This window comes from Phallusia mammillata, chromosome 5 (genome assembly GCF_965637545.1).
Source record: "Phallusia mammillata chromosome 5, kaPhaMamm4.hap1.1, whole genome shotgun sequence".
NCBI classification, from domain to species: Eukaryota; Metazoa; Chordata; class Ascidiacea; order Phlebobranchia; family Ascidiidae; genus Phallusia; species Phallusia mammillata.
This window is the reverse complement of record NC_137256.1, coordinates 8,002,336-8,023,014: the sequence shown is the minus strand read 5'-3', so window position 1 is coordinate 8,023,014 and position 20,679 is coordinate 8,002,336. Positions and strand designations below refer to the sequence as shown.

Here is a 20,679-nt window from a genome sequence, read left to right as displayed (position 1 = left end):
GACAGTGACACTAGAAAACGTTAGATACGATACTCTGATCCTTTTTAATGAACTTTCTGCGTAGGCTTCTGTTTCAAGTTTATTAGGCTAAGCTTACTGCTCTCACTGTCCTTGAAACAATAAGCACATATATCACGGGTCGCCAACCTTTGCCACTCTATTCGGACCAATTTCAAATTGTCACAGAAAAAAAAACACTGGGAGCAGCCCTTTTGAAGACTTCATAAATTTGAACAAAATGCCACTGTAAAAACGTTTTTATATTTCACGTTGTGTTTTCTTGAGACGCGTATATCTGTATTTAACGGGTAATGTTCACTGATCTCTATAAACCCTGGATTGCGCTACTCCGTTGAACGGTTGGGTGGTTTTTGAAGCAAATTGAAGCGTAATGGCGGCTGAAAAGGAAGCCCCAAAAATGCATTGCGGGCAATGGGGAGAGAGTGGAAAAATGTCGATAAATTTTGTTTTAGGCATTTTTGTGGCGATTTTTTCAGATATGATCAGTAGTTTAATAGGACGCATGTATTCCAGTGTGTAATAACCTATAAATATGCGTAGATTGACTGTGAGGTGTAAGTACGTGTACTGGGAATTAAAACGTTTTTAAGTTAGTGTTGAAATAAATCTTTACTGAGTTGTAATAAATGTTTTTTGGTTCAATATGAGTAGTTTACATGCGTTCCTCTATATTTAAGACATAAATCCAACAAGAATGGCTCTTTCCTTCACACATGATGATGTGATACTTCATTTAACATCATCTTGTGCTGATCCAAACTGCTGTTTTTGATTGTCACCAAAGTCTTGGGACTAAAATGTGACTTTAAAGTTTTTTCAAAGTTTGTTGCAGTAGGTTTAACATTTTTACTTGTATGCTACAAACTGTAAACCTAGTATGCTCAATTTTTTTAGCTTATTTAATGTAACCTTTTCAGTTTGCAACCAACATGTGTAGAATAATTTTTGGTAAAATGTTTCGAATTCTCAAACTTAACTAAACTCCGAAATCTCAAAGAGATACATGTACATAAATGCATTTAAGACTTCACACCCAAATGAGATGCCTATTTATGTACTATTTTAGTCAGAATCATGACATATTGTTTTATTTCCATTTCATTTCCATTCAATATGCAATTTCCCGCAAAAAAATATGCCTACACATCACTCCAACACTTAAATTCTTTCTTGCAAACCAGGAATGAAGGCAACGATTACAAATGCACTATATAGCCAAGTTCATACAGATATTCTGCATTTATTGTCAGATGCATCACTATTATTGGTGATCCCATTATAACAGATGGTGCATTTACCAGACAAAAAACCCTCAAAGTTGTTAATTAAGTTTAAAATGTGCAGCATATCATGTTACAGGCTATGTTTCAGAGATGATTACAAGACATACTTAGTCCTAGTAAAAGAGTATACACACAAAAAATATTTAATGTAATTCCAATTCCTTCATAGTGTATTTGTTGTAGAAAAAGGCTGTATTGTAATCTTGCAGTGTCGTGAAGCTTGTGGGTGTGGGAAGAGACTAAAACATTTCCAGTGGACTTTACCTAAGACAATTAATGTTGCTTATTGGAGAAACATAAACCCAATTGTGTCTGAAATGTTTAGAAACAACTTCATGAGAATTTTTAAATTTTATAATAACACCAATTTTATAATAGATAATAAACACCCAAATCAAATGCACTCAATCAAGAAAAAAAGTCAAATACTGTTAAAAATATTTTGAGCAAAATAGTTGAAATATTATATTATTATTTTGTGTTTTTAATTAAAACGTTCAAACCACTTGTTCCTCAAAATTTCCTGGAGTTTGATGACAGTCAAAAACAACAGTTTGGATAAGCAAGGTAATGTCATACAAAGTATCACATCACCTTGTGTGAAAAAATAGCCATCTCGTTGGATTTAAGTCCTAACTACTTAAAAAAGCACGGAAATTACTTATATTGCACAAGAAACATTGATTACCACACAGTAAAGATTTATTTCAACACTAACTTAAAAACGTTTTAATTTCCAGTACACATACATACACCTCACAGTCAATCTACGCATATTTATTGGTTATTACACACCGGAAGACTTGCGTCCTATTAAACTACGGATCATATCTGAAAAAATCGCTATAAAAATGCCTAAAACAAAATTTATCGACATTTTTCCACTCTCTCCCCATTGCCCGCAATGCATTTTTGGGGCTTCTTTTTGCAGCCACCATTACGCTTCAATTTGCTTCAACCGTGACGGCCAGTAGCGCAATCCAGGGTTTATAGAGATCAGTGGTAATGTTAGACCAGTAACAAACAGATATTGTTACGCGCGCACACACACACTGCAAAACGAAACAGTAACCTTGTGCGTTAACCAGCGCGCCGCCGGTTGACCTCTTCACGTTTCATCGTATAGACGCGGTTGCAGCTAACTACTGGATATTTTCTCCGTTGGTACATTAGTTTCATAGTATATCTATATTTTCTTACTTAAATTCCTGACTTTTAAGTACATTTTAACATTTCTCCCTGACGCATGTTTAAACACTAAATTCCCTGACATGTCAGGGAAAATCCTGACGTATGGCAACCCTAAGCTAAATGAACAAAATATGGTTTTAACATACACTCCATCATGCTTTGCAATTGCACCGAACTGATCAACTGGTGGTCTTGTAACATGGGCCATTAGGTTTAGCTTTGAACGTTAAAAATCCTAAGTTCAAAGTCAACGTTCTACATTTCAGTTGGTTGTGTCTATGATTTCCCCAAAATGCTAGTATTGGTATGGTAAGTCTCTGAAACATCTCCATTGTATGTTTGTACCTTAGAATTACTTGCATGTGTCTTGATGTGTAACACACATAAACTTGACCAGAGCAAATACGGTTGGCACATTTCTTTGAATGTCTACCCTTAATGCTTAAAATGACCTAGACCAGCCAATGGTTCTCAACCTTTCATGCGCCGTGGCCCCCTAAACGTTACTTTCGGGTCTCATGGCCCCCTGAAAGTAACCCCGTAAGACCTGTGGCCCCCGTACTAAAGCGTGTGTAGCAAATTCAACTAAACTGGAAAAGTCCATGATCTATCTGCACATTTTTTACTAAAAATAAACCTCAGTATGGACAAATAGTGATATTAAATCATTTGTAACACACACTTGAAAAGCATTATGAAAGAAAATGACACGCTGATTTTTGGCGGATGTTGATAATGAGCATACACCCGAGGCCCCCAGGAATACAGCTTGTGCCCCCCCTAGGGGACCATGGGCCCTGGTTGAGAACTACTGACCTAGAATGAAATAAACCAAGAATCACACAAACGTAGATTTTTAGAATGCATTACATAAGTTTCAAATATCTTTCTCCTTTGTTTGAATTTCCCAAAAAATTTACTGTATAGTTTTGCAGCAATTTTGTTAATTTTTGTTGTTTTGTAATACTCACTGCAGGAAGTGCAAACAACAGGTCCAATCAAAAAGACAAAAGAAAACTGCATAGTGTAAAGAAAAGGGCACAGAAATACAAAACAAATCTGAAAAAACAACCGACACAATACTGTTTGAGCTGCAAAACCCCAACACAAACATGGCAGGGAACTTTTGTATAGCTGGTGAAAAAATGCAAAATAGAAAACTTAAAAATTTGCCAAAACTACACTTGATTAAAATAATGTATTGGCTGGGTGTGCACTACAATTAAGGTCAAGTGTGCCAGTGACATTAAAAGTCCAACACTGAAAGGCAAACATTTTATCAGTGTAACACATCCATATTGTTTGTCATTCAGTTCCTTCCTTCTACCTGTAAAACAACAACATGGATCACTTAAAGTTTTTAGGCCCTAATTTTGTTAATACAAAAGCAACACTTTTTTACCAAGTAGGAATTAAAATGCTGACGCCTCCTCTGACAATAAACAACCAGGCCCACCACCGCAAAGATCGAAACAGGTAAAAGACTTAGTAAGTACCAATGAGAAGTCACTGTAAACAAATCACAAACTTGTCACAAACTTTTTTTTTTTAAATACAACAAACATGTTGTGACAAGATAAACAAAACAATACATTTTTTATGTTTTAGCTTAACTCAAAGACTTGCTTAAATTGGTTGTCAATAATAAATACACAAGCTTGCCATGTAACTTATTCTTCACAACATTAGCCCTTGTTGACCACACACTATGTGCATTGTCAATTTTTCACTGAAGAATTGCATTTACCTGTAAGGCAGGTTCTCTTATTAGGGGAAGAGACAAAACCTGGTGGGCACTGGCATAAATATGAAGATGCATTTCGCTGAGTGCACATTGAGTTGGTGATGCCACTACATACACTGACTTCCATTTCACAGTAATTCAAAGCACATATAGCTGTATCATTTTGGTCCAGGCATGGATTAACTCTTGGTAAGTCACATTGGCATTGATATAACTGTGATTCAAAGTCTGAAAAAGATTTTACATAATGCCTTTTCATCAACAATTCAAAAAAATATATATGAATATGTGTATAAGTTTAATTCTGTTTTAGTCAATCAAACAAGTAAAGGAGTATTTAAATAGTGTCATTATGGAATCAGACCAAGCATTAGTGATGGGGCGATACCAGGTTTTGAAGCGAGTAGCCATACCGAGTGCCACATGCATATACCTTCGCTACCGAGTACTTAAGTCTAGTGTTGTACTTAGTTGTATATCACTGGCTAATTTATCTGCCATGGTCGGGGTACAGGCATGCACTAACACATGTCGAAAAATGTAATCACCATGTGGTAGCGAAAAAGATATACGTAAACTGGCAGAACTTTTTTCCACTTTTGAGCTGTCCGAAGCAAATATTGGCATAAAGTTGCCCGTATTCTTATGGTGTAAATCAGCCTTCGGTACTCGCCTGTTGGTATCGAAAACTGAGACAAAATATTTCGATACCGAGTACGAGTACCGCTACCACTGAAATCGTGCGATACCATCGATACTGAGTACCGGGTACTCGTCCCATCACTACCAAGCATGAAGAGGTTGTGCTAGAATGGCAAATTAAATTCAACAAAATTAGGCCAGAAAAATTTGTTTCAAAGCATAGTTCAAAGTGGGAGTAAGTAGTTTTAAGTTGAAACTATATAGTGGCACAATGTAATTATACTTACCAAGCAGAGCACATGTTTGTTGGGTAGAACATTCTTCTTCAAGGTTGAATTGTGCACATATGACTGCATCACTTTGGTTATTACAGGTACAAAGGGAACTGATGGATATATCGACACAGTTACAAAAGTAACTGCCATTAGTATTAATACACATAATATCACCAGGGCAACTATGGGAAGAATTAGTGCACTCATTTATATCTACACAATGAGTGTCATTATCAGAAAAACCTGCTTTGCACGAGCATTCGAAACTGCCCAACATGTTTGTGCAATCAGCACCAAAGCTACATGAATTAGGAGGCTCACATTCATCTATATCGGTACAAATAAATCCATCACCAGTATAGCCATAGGTACAATTGCAGGTAAAGTTTCCTTGTGTATTATTACACATGGCATTGTCACTGCAGTTATTTTCCACATCACATTCATCGGTGTCATTGCAAAAGAAGCCATCACCAGAATAACCTTTTATGCATGTACATGTGTAATTCCCAGGTGCATTAGTGCACATGGCATTGTCACTGCAATTGCGAATTTCCTGACAATAATCCATATAATCACAGTAGCACTCATCGATATCGAAGCAACTAGTTCCATCGCCTGCAAACCCTTGGTTGCATGTGCAGAAGTAACCACCCTCTGTGTTTGTGCAAGTGGCATTAGAACTACAATTGCGTTGTCCAGTTTCGCATTCATCAATGTCTGTACAACTTGTCCAATTACCCTAAAATATTGAAAAATAAATAAAGGTATATAACAACAATATAAACCAAAATTAAAAAAAAGAGTCATGATTAATGTTACTTCGATTTTTTTGTTTACTGACACTGAGGACCACAAGCAATTGTGCATGCTGTGGTCACACACCTGTGTATGTATAGCACATTTTGAGTGAGTTAAATATGTATGAGCAGTGCACAAGTACTTAAAGTTAGTTGAGTTTATTTCGGCTGGTGAAACAAATCATAGCAGCATAATTTATGTTCACTAAGCTAAAAACAGCTGCGCAACATTAAGATGTTATAAGAGCCATAAACAAATGTGAAAACCTCATGTAAGTTATGTTGGAATTTTATTGACAGCAATTTTGCCAATTTATTTACTTTCACACATGTAATTTTCTTACCTCATATCCATTATTGCATGAACAACTAAAACTTCCATTCAGATTGTGGCAAATAGAAATGCTCCTGTTCAGACATGGGTAAAAAATTTCCTCACATTCATCAATATCACTGCACATGAGTCCACTTCCAGTGTAGCCGTTCTGACATTCACAGTTGACAGACACATTTCTATCTTCACATGTGGCTTCTTCGCTGCATGGGCGATAATCACAGGCTGTGATATATTGGATAAATTATATGTTAGCAATATCCACTATTTCCTACATTAAAACTATAATATTGTTACATCTAAAATATTCAGTTAACATTTTTTTTATTTAGCCAGGGAGGAAATTAAACCTTTATGACCAAACAAATTAAATACCAAACAGCAGTTACTAAATCTACTATGTTCATATTTAAATACAGTAAGCATGTATAAAATAGAGATGTACCGAATATTCGCTTTGCCGCATTTATTCGGGCCTAATAATTTATTGCGATTCGGCCGAAACCGAATCTTTTACGAACACACATTTAAAGCGTAAACGTGTCTTTTCTGCTTAGTACCAACGAAAATCGCGTCAATCATTATATTTTTTAACACAATATCGCTTTTTCAACTGCAGACAAAAAATCAGTAATTCATTGTCGGGTTGGAAATCATGATTGAGGCAATGTTGCACCCCACAGAACCAAAATAAGGACGAAACACAACCATTCTGTACTAATAGCCAGGTAGATAAACTTATGTTTTCATGTCAAACGCGTAGGGTACGACTCCGCGTGACGTCACAAATGATTCGGTTGATTCGGCCGAATTTATTCGGCAAATCCGCCGAATATTCGGTTTCGGCCGAATTGAAATTTCGCCGATTCGGTACATCACTAGTATGAAATAACATTTAACTTTCACTTCTGGGGAAATGCAGTATCTGAAATGTATGAAAACCTTTTAAGTATTCAGCTAATAGAGTAATGACTGACACTCTTGAGTTACCATGATTATGACTGTATCCACAAACTGTTAAGTTTATTCGAAATTGAACAGTTGTCAACAGTCCATGATAAATAAAAAAGGACCAGCAAAACAGTTTTTAAAAAGTTTGGATTGCTAAACATCACACTATTAGTTTGATAAGGAAAAATGTGCCCATACTTGGAACAACACGGACAGTCTGACTGAGGTTTGTACTGCAAAATCCCATTGAATTGCAAGCCACTAATACAAGATCATAAGCAAGAACTGGTACCAAGTCGTTGGCATATAACCATATTCCTAAAAAAATAAAGTGACATGTTTAAAATCAAATTGCTGTAGAGCTTGTAAAAATACAATTGATTTTAAAAACAGTATGAGAAGTTTTATTTGCTCATTTAGTAAGAAATTATCAGTTTAACAGAAGAGGCAAAGAGACAGCACATTAGGACACAGAAAGTAGATCCTTATACTTATAGCCTTTTTCAAGGGAAAAACAAAATTAGAATGATTATCATTCGTGGTTAAATATTTAGCAACCTGAAAGTAAAAAGGGCAGGTACCTGTAATCATGAAACATTGTTCACCTCACCAAACATAATATTTATGTAAAACAATGGTTGTGCTTATCAAATACCTTAATCAGTAATAATGTGCACATTCTATACCAACATATATTTTTTATGTGTGGACATTTAAAACAGTTTATAATACTGACCATTTGTTTGGTATGTTTTGTTTTCACCACTGGTCACAGGAATTCCAGTCACATTGAAGTGTGTTGCTCCAACTGGTCGATCCCATGTAATATTTACATCAGTTCCATTATAAGACACAACTTCGTAAACCATTGGTGGTGATGGAGCTATAAAAAATATAATAAAATATTTTCAATGTATTGCTACTTTTTCTGTGGAAGTGGTGGATTCATTTTGAACAAGTTTCTATGAACCTGTCCCTGAAAATCTGATAATTATTAGCCAACACAATTTTTGGTGTCTTTAATGTTAAAACTGATATTGACTAATTTTGGGGTGCTGATTTCAAAAATCGTTACGGTTTTCTTCAATCAGATCAACTTTTTAAGTTATTTACCAAATCTAAATTTATGAAATATTGATTCAATGACTTTAAAATCAAGCTTTTATGTGTTTGTTAAAGTTTTGTTACATTATACACATCAATTTCCTACAGTGCAGTCAGTTTCATAGCATGAATATGCATTCTATGCTTAAGCTCTGTCTAAAAATGGTTGGTGCAGGCTAGCGGTAACGTTAAACTATACGTGTTTTATGGGGTGAATTTTAGACTAGTAAAGCAAGATGGTAAAACTAAAATTAATAGTGGCTAGGTCATCTACGAGGTGTTGCATGAATTACCAAGATGTTTTATGCTACATTACTGGTGAATACCCATACAACACAACAAAAAAGAAAAAAAAGATCTGTATCAAATGTGCATATCTTCCACACTTCGATGTGGCTTTAGGGGTTTAGGACAAGCAATGGGCTCCACATACCTAATGTTGACTGGAATATTGCAGTAATGGACAAAAACAGTAGAAAGGGATTGAAATTATTAGAAAGAGTATGCATAACTAAGTTATTAAGCTGTCTGAAAAATTCGGTACGAAAATGAGTATAAAGCTACACTTCCCTTAAAACGTAGGGGATATAAATGATGAGAATTAAGCTGAAAGGTTCCAACAGGATATCAGTAAAACGAAACATGTCAGGGAAGAGGGAATAATGTGGTCCTGGCTAACTGCTGTTGGTCAATTAAACGGGACGATATTGCTGCCACTCAGTTCCGAAAGTTACCAAAGTACATGTGTAGGCCTATACCTGATATACCCGATAACTTACAACTTTGAAACATTTTGTTGTGTTGAATTTGGTTTGTTAGGAGTGTCCACCTGTTACATTTAAAATTAAATTCGAAATTTTGTTCTTGCAATAACGTCAATTCCAAATAAAATACTCAAAACAAGTTTCACTATAGTGTACAAATATAGATTATTTTTCAAACGTGGATGTACCATAACAGGAAAACTAGATGTGATACAGATAAACCGATTGCATTTTTGAAATCAGGGCACTAGAATTAGTCAAAATCAGTTGAAACATTACAGACACCAGTAAAAAAATATTTTTTTGTTGCCCAGTGATAATCTTCGCCAACATGTACATTCCTAACCCCTACATTCCTACAGCTAACATCATTATTGTTTGGTCTATACCAGTGGTAACAGGCAATAAAACAACTGTTTTTGTATTTTTTTGGAGGAAATTAAAGAATGTAGGATGGCTCCACGGGCCAGCTTGCCACCCTGGTTAAGAACCACTAGTGTATATAAAGTCAATGCAACATCCTACTGCTGAGAGAACTCATTGTTAAAATAATTTAATCTCACCACTAAACTAGGTCCTATTTTTGACTGGCATATATTTACTACATGTTATCTAGGTTTTTGTTCCTCAATTCTTTATTTATGTAGAAATGTAATGTGAAGAAAATTAGTTCCTATCTTTGCAAAGTTGTTTATTTGGTGATTGTTGACAGGCAGTATTTTCTCAACAATTCTGTAAAGTGTTAAAGGGGTCCACTTTTAATTATAAACAGGTGATAAGTGAGGATAATAAATTAAAAACAAAAATTTAACAAAAACACACACAATTATTTTAGAAATGTAAATAATATTCACAACTTTAATGTAAAAAATACAAACTTTTAGTGTGCTCATGCCATTGTTATGTGGCATAGATAAATTGGAACATAACATACAGTGTCACAGTCTTCAAAACAAAATGTTTCTCTTAGACTTGCATGTTGGACCTGGTTGTTGCAACACAGTATAATAAATAGTTTGTTGCTACACAGTATAATAAATAGTTCAGTAAACCACATTAATTTGTACGAAAGTGGTTTGGCATGGAAAAAAATGCTTATCTGTTAAAAAAACGTATCACAATTCAACATTGCACAGTTTTTTCTGGCTTGATGATTGTTGAGTGAAGTTGTGGTGATGTTTTTTATCAAGTGATATAAAGTAATCTTTAATGAACAAACTGTACTACAGCATCATACTAAACATAACCCAATTGTTTGCTTTCATACCTGTGATAACAGTAAGTTGAGTGACTGCTCCTTGACCTCCACTATTTACTGCAGCAATGGAAATATCATAGGAGGTTCCAGATTCAAGGTCAGAAATAGTTGCAGTTGTTCCCATTAACACCTGTAAAATGTACAAAGAAATGAAATTTTCTGTTTTAAATATGATTCTTACCACTCTGTCAACAGTAATTTGTGTTTCAAATAATTTATTATGAGTACACATTGTAAATAGATCTGGTTACATTGCATTTGGTTGAACAAAAAGTTTTAGCTGTTCTTTTGTAAAAAGTAGAAGAGACCAAAACATATTTTTCTTCAACTAAGTATCTTACAATACCTCAAAAATTCATTATGTTTCTACCTCTATAATATTGGGATCTGCTGGTGCCTGTCGTTTTCCACGAGTGGTTATTAAAGTTCCAATATACTCCAATTGGTAAAACTCAGCACCCATCACCTCCTGCCATCTCAGCGATATTGAGTTATTATTTACACCAGTAAGTTGAATACCCTCTACATAGTTTGGCTCTGAAATAAAAGAAAAATAGTCATCAGTAACAGTCACCATAGAACTTTTTTACATACTTGTCTGTTGAAAAACAGGTTCAGAGATTACTACAAGGTTTCCAGGAAATATTGTTGTCATATTAATAAGATACTGAGTTCCAGATTGCAACCCCATGAACATAACCGGTGGAGAAATGACAGTTCTGGCATCAATTAACACGCTTTCCAAAAATATTGAAACCTAAAAGACCCAGAACATTTTGGTACAAAAAACTGAAGCGAAATCAAAGATACAAACCTTGTACAACTGTGCTTCTGCACTAATATTCCAAGTAACAACAAAAGAAGATCTTGTGACATCAGTGGTGTTAACCACAGAAACGGATAAATCTGAATAAAAGACAAAAACAACAAAAAATGACAGAAGGTCAATCTGTTTACTATTACACATTTGGTAATACAATCTACAAGGCTGGTGAGAAATGTCATCTATTATCTTTGCAAATTACTGCAATAGCTGGTCAATGTTTTGTCAAAGTGTACAGCATTATTTGGGCAAAAATCACATACTTTTACCAGTCAAGATAGCATTACACTGTAAGGACACACAGTAAAAAAATATTCCCAAGCAAATTGATCCCCATTTTTTTTTTAAACTTACCTATACAATGAGTACCATTCCCAGTAAATGGAGCACAGCTGCAGTTGTAACCACCATCAGTATTGCTGCAGTTCGCAATTTCATGACAATCATCAATTTCCAACAGACATTCATTTATGTCTAAACAAGTTTGTCCATCACCAGTGAACCCAGGGTTACATGTGCAATTGAATCCATTGCTTCCTCTGGAGCACAATGCATTTATGTCGCAGTCATGCATATCAGTAAAACAAATGTCTTCACACACCATTCCGGTGCCAACAAAACCGAGATTACATGTGCAATCGAAACCAGTGCTGGTTCTAGTGCAGGTTGCATTTGAGTCACAAGTATGGTTTGTGGTATCACAAACATCTTCACACATCATTCCGTTGCCAACAAAACCGAGATTACATGTGCAATCGAATCCAGTGCTGGTTCTACTGCAGATTGCATTTGAGTCACAAGTATGGTTTGTTGTATCGCAAACGTCTTCACACATCATTCCGTTGCCAACAAAACCGAGATTACATGTGCAATCGAATCCAGTGTTCGTTCTAGCGCATGTTGCATTTGAGTCACAAGTATGGTTTGTTGTATCACAAACGTCTTCACACATCGTTCCGTTGCCAACAAAACCGAGATTACATGTGCAATCGAATCCAGTGCTGGTTCTAGTACAGGTTGCATTTGAGTCACAAGTATGGTTTGTGGTATCACAAACGTCTTCACACATCATTCCGTTGCCAACAAAACCGAGATTACATGTGCAATCGAATCCAGTGCTGGTTCTACTGCAGATTGCATTTGAGTCACAAGTATGGTTTGTTGTATCACAAACGTCTTCACACATCATTCCGTTGCCAACAAAACCGAGATTACATGTGCAATCGAATCCAGTGCTGGTTCTGGTGCAGGTTGCATTTGAGTCACAAGTATGGTTTGTTGTATCACAAACGTCTTCACACATCATTCCGTTGCCAACAAAACCGAGATTACATGTGCAATTGAATCCAGTGCTGGTACTAGCGCAGGTTGCATTTGAGTCACAAGTATGGTTTGTTGTATCACAAACGTCTTCACACATCATTCCGTTGCCAACAAAACCGAGATTACATGTGCAATCGAATCCAGTGCTGGTTCTAGTGCAGGTTGCATTTGAGTCACAAGTATGGTTTGTGGTATCACAAACGTCTTCACACATCATTCCATTGCCCACAAAACCGAGATTACATGTGCAGTCGAATCCAGTGCTGGTTCTAGTGCAAGTTGCATTTGAGTCACAAGTATGGTTTGTGGTATCACAAACGTCTTCACACATCATTCCGTTGCCAACAAAACCGAGATTACATGTGCAATCGAATCCCGTGCTCGTTCTAGAACAGGTTGCATTTGAGTCACAAGTATGGTTTGTGGTATCACAAACGTCTTCACACATCGTTCCGTTGCCAACAAAACCGAGATTACATGTGCAATCGAATCCAGTGCTGGTTCTAGTGCAGGTTGCATTTGAGTCACAAGTATGGTTTGTTGTATCACAAACGTCTTCACACATCGTTCCGTTGCCAACAAAACCGAGATTACATGTGCAATCGAATCCAGTGCTGGTTCTAGTGCAGGTTGCATTTGAGTCACAAGTATGGTTTGTTGTATCACAAACGTCTTCACACATCGTTCCGTTGCCAACAAAACCGAGATTACATGTGCAATCGAATCCAGTGCTCGTTCTAGTACAGGTTGCTTTTGAGTCACAAGTATGGTTTGTGGTATCACAAACGTCTTCACACATCATTCCGTTGCCAACAAAACCGAGATTACATGTGCAATCGAATCCAGTGTTGGTTCTACTGCAGATTGCATTTGAGTCACAAGTATGGTTTGTTGTATCACAAACGTCTTCACACATCATTCCGTTGCCAACAAAACCGAGATTACATGTGCAATCGAATCCAGTGCTGGTTCTAGTGCAGGTTGCATTTGAGTCACAAGTATGGTTTGTTGTATCACAAACGTCTTCACACATAATTCCGTTGCCAACAAAACCGAGATTACATGTGCAATCGAATCCAGTGTTCGTTCTAGTGCATGTTGCATTTGAGTCACAAGTATGGTTTGTGGAATCACAAACGTCTTCACACAACGTTCCGTTGCCAACAAAACCGAGATTACATGTGCAATCGAATCCAGTGATGGTTCTAGTGCAGGTTGCATTTGAGTCACAAGTATGGTTTGTGGTATCACAAACTTCATCACACATCATTCCATTGCCAACAAAACCGAGATTACATGTGCAATCGAATCCAGTGCTGGTTCTAGTGCAGATTGCATTTGAGTCACAAGTATGGTTTGTTGTATCACAAACGTCTTCACACATCATTCCGTTGCCAACAAAACCGAGATTACATGTGCAATCGAATCCAGTGCTGGTTTTAGTGCAGGTTGCATTTGAGTCACAAGTATGGTTTGTTGTATCACAAACGTCTTCACACATCGTTCCGTTGCCAACAAAACCGAGATTACATGTGCAATCGAATCCAGTGCTGGTTCTAGTGCAAGTTGCATTTGAGTCACAAGTATGGTTTGTGGTATCACAAACGTCTTCACACATCATTCCGTTGCCAACAAAACCGAGATTACATGTGCAATCGAATCCAGTGTTCGTTCTAGTGCATGTTGCATTTGAGTCACAAGTATGGTTTGTTGTATCACAAACGTCTTCACACATCATTCCGTTGCCAACAAAACCGAGATTACATGTGCAATCGAATCCAGTGTTCGTTCTAGTGCAGGTTGCATTTGAGTCACAAGTATGGTTTGTGGTATTACAAACGTCTTTGCACATCATTCCGTTGCCAACAAAACCTAGATTACATGTGCAATCAAATCCAGTGCTGGTTCTAGTGCAGGTTGCATTTGAGTCACAAGTATGGTTTGTGGTATCACAAACGTCTTCACACATCATTCCGTTGCCAACAAAACCGAGATTACATATGCAATCAAAGCCAGTGCTGGTTCTAGTGCAGGTTGCATTTGAGTCACAAGTATGGTTTGTGGTATCACAAACGTCTTCACACATCGTTCCGTTGCCAACAAACCCGAGATTACATGTGCAATCGAATCCAGTGCTGGTTCTAGTGCAAGTTGCATTTGAGTCACAAGTATGGTTTGTGGTATCACAAACGTCTTCACACATCATTCCGTTGCCAACAAAACCGAGATTACATGTGCAATCGAATCCAGTGCTGGTTCTAGTGCAGGTTGCATTTGAGTCACAAGTATGGTTTGTGGTATCACAAACGTCTTCACACATCATTCCGTTGCCAACAAAACCGAGATTACATGTGCAATCGAATCCAGTGTTCGTTCTAGTACAGGTTCCATTTGAGTCACAAGTATGGTTTGTGGTATCACAAACGTCTTCACACATCATTCCGTTGCCAACAAAACCGAGATTACATGTACAATCGAATCCAGTGCTGGTTCTAGTGCAGGTTGCATTTGAGTCACAAGTATGGTTTGTTGTATCACAAACGTCTTCACACATCATTCCGTTGCCAACAAAACCGAGATTACATGTGCAATCGAATCCAGTGCTGGTTCTAGTGCAGGTTGCATTTGAGTCACATGTATGGTTTGTGGTATCACAAACGTCTTCACACATCATTCCGTTGCCAACAAAACCGAGATTACATGTGCAATCGAATCCAGTGCTGGTTCTAGTGCAGGTTGCATTTGAGTCACATGTATGGTTTGTGGTATCACAAACGTCTTCACACATCATTCCGTTGCCAACAAAACCAAGATTGCATGTGCAATCGAATCCAGTGCTGGTTCTAGTGCAGGTTGCATTTGAGTCACAACTATGGTTTGGCGTATCACAAACGTCTTCACACATCATTCCGTTGCCAACAAAACCGAGATTACATGTGCAATCGAATCCAGTGCTGGTTCTAGTGCATGTTGCATTTGAGTCACAAGTATGGTTTGTGGTATCACAAACGTCTTCACACATCGTTCCGTTGCCAACAAAACCGAGATTGCATGTGCAATCGAATCCAGTGCTGGTTCTAGTGCAGGTTGCATTTGAGTCACAAGTATGGTTTGTGGTATCACAAACGTCTTCACACATCATTCCGTTGCCAACAAAACCAAGATTGCATGTGCAATCGAATCCAGTGCTGGTTCTAGTGCAGGTTGCATTTGAGTCGCAAGTATGGTTTGTGGTATCACAAACGTCTTCACACATCATTCCGTTGCCAACAAAACCGAGATTACATGTGCAATCGAATCCAGTGCTGGTTCTAGTGCAGGTTGCATTTGAGTCACAAGTATGGTTTGTTGTATCACAAACGTCTTCACACATCATTCCGTTGCCAACAAAACCGAGATTACATGTGCAATCGAATCCAGTGCTGGTTCTAGTGCAGGTTGCATTTGAGTCACAAGTATGGTTTGTTGTATCACAAACGTCTTCACACATAATTCCGTTGCCAACAAAACCGAGATTACATGTGCAATCGAATCCAGTGTTCGTTCTAGTGCATGTTGCATTTGAGTCACAAGTATGGTTTGTGGAATCACAAACGTCTTCACACAACGTTCCGTTGCCAACAAAACCGAGATTACATGTGCAATCGAATCCAGTGATGGTTCTAGTGCAGGTTGCATTTGAGTCACAAGTATGGTTTGTGGTATCACAAACTTCATCACACATCATTCCATTGCCAACAAAACCGAGATTACATGTGCAATCGAATCCAGTGCTGGTTCTAGTGCAGATTGCATTTGAGTCACAAGTATGGTTTGTTGTATCACAAACGTCTTCACACATCGTTCCGTTGCCAACAAAACCGAGATTACATGTGCAATCGAATCCAGTGCTGGTTTTAGTGCAGGTTGCATTTGAGTCACAAGTATGGTTTGTTGTATCACAAACGTCTTCACACATCGTTCCGTTGCCAACAAAACCGAGATTACATGTGCAATCGAATCCAGTGCTGGTTCTAGTGCAAGTTGCATTTGAGTCACAAGTATGGTTTGTGGTATCACAAACGTCTTCACACATCATTCCGTTGCCAACAAAACCGAGATTACATGTGCAATCGAATCCAGTGTTCGTTCTAGTGCATGTTGCATTTGAGTCACAAGTATGGTTTGTTGTATCACAAACGTCTTCACACATCATTCCGTTGCCAACAAAACCGAGATTACATGTGCAATCGAATCCAGTGTTCGTTCTAGTGCAGGTTGCATTTGAGTCACAAGTATGGTTTGTGGTATTACAAACGTCTTTGCACATCATTCCGTTGCCAACAAAACCGAGATTACATGTGCAATCAAATCCAGTGCTGGTTCTAGTGCAGGTTGCATTTGAGTCACAAGTATGGTTTGTGGTATCACAAACGTCTTCACACATCATTCCGTTGCCAACAAAACCGAGATTACATATGCAATCAAAGCCAGTGCTGGTTCTAGTGCAGGTTGCATTTGAGTCACAAGTATGGTTTGTGGTATCACAAACGTCTTCACACATCGTTCCGTTGCCAACAAACCCGAGATTACATGTGCAATCGAATCCAGTGCTGGTTCTAGTGCAAGTTGCATTTGAGTCACAAGTATGGTTTGTGGTATCACAAACGTCTTCACACATCATTCCGTTGCCAACAAAACCGAGATTACATGTGCAATCGAATCCAGTGCTGGTTCTAGTGCAGGTTGCATTTGAGTCACAAGTATGGTTTGTGGTATCACAAACGTCTTCACACATCATTCCGTTGCCAACAAAACCGAGATTACATGTGCAATCGAATCCAGTGTTCGTTCTAGTACAGGTTGCATTTGAGTCACAAGTATGGTTTGTGGTATCACAAACGTCTTCACACATCATTCCGTTGCCAACAAAACCGAGATTACATGTACAATCGAATCCAGTGCTGGTTCTAGTGCAGGTTGCATTTGAGTCACAAGTATGGTTTGTTGTATCACAAACGTCTTCACACATCATTCCGTTGCCAACAAAACCGAGATTACATGTGCAATCGAATCCAGTGCTGGTTCTAGTGCAGGTTGCATTTGAGTCACATGTATGGTTTGTGGTATCACAAACGTCTTCACACATCATTCCGTTGCCAACAAAACCGAGATTACATGTGCAATCGAATCCAGTGCTGGTTCTAGTGCAGGTTGCATTTGAGTCACAAGTATGGTTTGTGGTATCACAAACGTCTTCACACATCATTCCGTTGCCAACAAAACCAAGATTGCATGTGCAATCGAATCCAGTGCTGGTTCTAGTGCAGGTTGCATTTGAGTCACAACTATGGTTTGGCGTATCACAAACGTCTTCACACATCATTCCGTTGCCAACAAAACCGAGATTACATGTGCAATCGAATCCAGTGCTGGTTCTAGTGCATGTTGCATTTGAGTCACAAGTATGGTTTGTGGTATCACAAACGTCTTCACACATCGTTCCGTTGCCAACAAAACCGAGATTGCATGTGCAATCGAATCCAGTGCTGGTTCTAGTGCAGGTTGCATTTGAGTCACAAGTATGGTTTGTGGTATCACAAACGTCTTCACACATCATTCCGTTGCCAACAAAACCAAGATTGCATGTGCAATCGAATCCAGTGCTGGTTCGAGTGCAGGTTGCATTTGAGTCGCAAGTATGGTTTGTGGTATCACAAACGTCTTCACACATCATTCCGTTGCCAACAAAACCAAGATTGCATGTGCAATCGAATCCAGTGCTGGTTCTAGTGCAGGTTGCATTTGAGTCGCAAGTATGGTTTGTGGTATCACAAACGTCTTCACACATCATGCCGTTGCCAACAAAACCGAGATTACATGTGCAATCGAATCCAGTGTTGGTTCTAGTGCAGATTGCATTTGAGTCACAAGTATGGTTTGTTGTATCACAAACGTCTTCACACATCATTCCGTTGCCAACAAAACCGAGATTACATGTGCAATCGAATCCAGTGCTGGTTCTAGTGCAGGTTGCATTTGAGTCACAAGTATGGTTTGTTGTATCACAAACGTCTTCACACATCATTCCGTTGCCAACAAAACCGAGATTACATGTGCAATCGAATCCAGTGCTGGTTCTAGTGCAGGTTGCATTTGAGTCACAAGTATGGTTTGTCGTATCACAAACGTCTTCACACATCATGCCGTTGCCAACAAAACCGAGATTACATGTGCAATCAAAGCCAGTGCTGGTTCTAGTGCAGGTTGCATTTGAGTCACAAGTATGGTTTGTGGTATCACAAACATCTTCACACATCATTCCGTTGCCAACAAAACCGAGATTACATGTGCAATCGAATCCAGTGCGGGTTCTAGTGCAGGTTGCATTTGAGTCACAAGTATGGTTTGTGGTATCACAAACGTCTTCACACATCATTCCATTGCCAACAAAGCCGAGATTACATGTGCAATCGAATCCAGTGCTGGTTCTGGTGCAGGTTGCATTTGAGTCACAAGTATGGTTTGTTGTATCACAAACGTCTTCACACATCATTCCGTTGCCAACAAAACCGAGATTACATGTGCAATCGAATCCAGTGTTGGTTCTAGTGCAGGTTGCATTTGATTCACAAGTATGGTTTGTTGTATCACAAACGTCTTCACACATCATTCCATTGCCAACAAAACCGAGATTACATGTGCAATCGAATCCAGTGCTGGTTCTAGTGCAGGTTGCATTTGAGTCACAAGTATGGTTTGTTGTATCACAAACGTCTTCACACATCATTCCGTTGCCAACAAAACCGAGATTACATGTGCAATCGAATCCAGTGTTGGTTCTAGTGCAGGTTGCATTTGAGTCACAAGTATGGTTTGTTGTATCACAAACGTCTTCACACATCATTCCGTTGCCAACAAAACCGAGATTACATGTGCAATCGAATCCAGTGCTGGTTCTAGTGCAGGTTGCATTTGAGTCACAAGTATGGTTTGTGGTATCACAAACGTCTTCACACATCATTCCGTTGCCAACAAAACCGAGATTACATGTGCAATCGAATCCAGTGCTGGTTCTAGTGCAGGTTGCATTTGAGTCACAAGTATGGTTTGTTGTATCACAAACGTCTTCACACATCATTCCGTTGCCAACAAAACCGAGATTACATGTGCAATCGAATCCAGTGCTGGTTCTAGTGCAGGTTGCATTTGAGTCACAAGTATGGTTTGTGGTATCACAAACGTCTTTGCACATCATTCCGTTGCCAACAAAACCGAGATTACATGTGCAATCGAATCCAGTGCTGGTTCTAGTGCAGGTTGCATTTGAGTCACAAGTATGGTTTGTGGTATCACAAACGTCTTCACACATCATTCCGTTGCCAACAAAACCGAGATTACATGTGCAATCGAATCCAGTGCTGGTTCTAGTGCAGGTTGCATTTGAGTCACAAGTATGGTTTGTTGTGTCACAAACGTCTTCACACATCATTCCGTTGCCAACAAAACCGAGATTACATGTGCAATCGAATCCAGTGCTGGTTCTAGTACATGTTGCATTTGAGTCACAAGTATGGTTTGTTGTATCACAAACGTCTTCACACATCATTCCGTTGCCAACAAAACCGAGATTACATGTGCAATCGAATCCAGTGCTGGTTCTAGTGCAGGTTGCATTTGAGTCACAAGTATGGTTTGTGGTATCACAAACGTCTTCACACATCATTCCGTTGCCAACAAAACCGAGATTACATGTGCAATCAAAGCCAGTGCTGGTTCTAGTGCAGGTTGCATTTGAGTCACAAGTATGGTTTGTTGTATCACAAACGTCTTCACACATCATTCCATTGCCAACAAAACCTAGATTGCATGTGCAATCAAATCCAGTGCTGGTTCTAGTGCATGTTGCATTTGAGTCACAAGTATGGTTTGTTGTATCACAAACGTCTTCACACATCGTTCCGTTGCCAACAAAACCGAGATTACATGTGCAATCGAATCCAGTGCTGGTTCTAGTGCAGGTTGCATTTGAGTCACAAGTATGGTTTGTGGTATCACAAACGTCTTTGCACATCATTCCGTTGCCAACAAAACCGAGATTACATGTGCAATCGAATCCAGTGCTGGTTCTAGTGCAGGTTGCATTTGAGTCACAAGTATGGTTTGTGGTATCACAAACGTCTTCAC

General features: G+C 38.4%; 1 protein-coding gene across 1 annotated transcript; it reads right to left on the bottom strand.

Annotated features, from left to right (window-relative positions):
* Window positions 1-3,101: 3,101 nt before the first annotated feature.
* LOC145230049 (uncharacterized) lies at window positions 3,102-12,034 on the bottom strand. Its single transcript, XM_080095414.1, has 12 exons — window positions 11,545-12,034; window positions 11,182-11,273; window positions 10,962-11,124; window positions 10,738-10,904; window positions 10,377-10,497; window positions 7,978-8,124; window positions 7,440-7,559; window positions 6,301-6,515; window positions 5,169-5,898; window positions 4,243-4,467; window positions 3,898-4,004; window positions 3,102-3,822 (listed from the first exon to the last, which is right to left on the bottom strand). Exons 1-12 carry the CDS (start codon window positions 12,026-12,028, stop codon window positions 3,805-3,807), a joined length of 2,589 nt encoding a protein of 862 aa, XP_079951540.1. The 5' UTR covers window positions 12,029-12,034; the 3' UTR covers window positions 3,102-3,804.
* Window positions 12,035-20,679: the final 8,645 nt, after the last annotated feature.

What these genes read in the sequence shown, in the direction of transcription:
- LOC145230049 (XM_080095414.1), bottom strand. Translation starts at nt 12,028, where the DNA reads ATGATGTGTGAAGACGTTTGCGATACAACAAACCATACTTGTGACTCA. An exon ending in TCAACTTACTGTTATCACAG is followed by an intron (nt 8,125 to 10,376) that starts GTATGAAAGCAA and finishes TATTTTTTATAG; the next exon opens with CTCCATCACCACCAATGGTT. An exon ending in TAAGAGAACCTGCCTTACAG is followed by an intron (nt 4,005 to 4,242) that starts GTAAATGCAATT and finishes ATTTGTTTACAG; the next exon opens with TGACTTCTCATTGGTACTTA.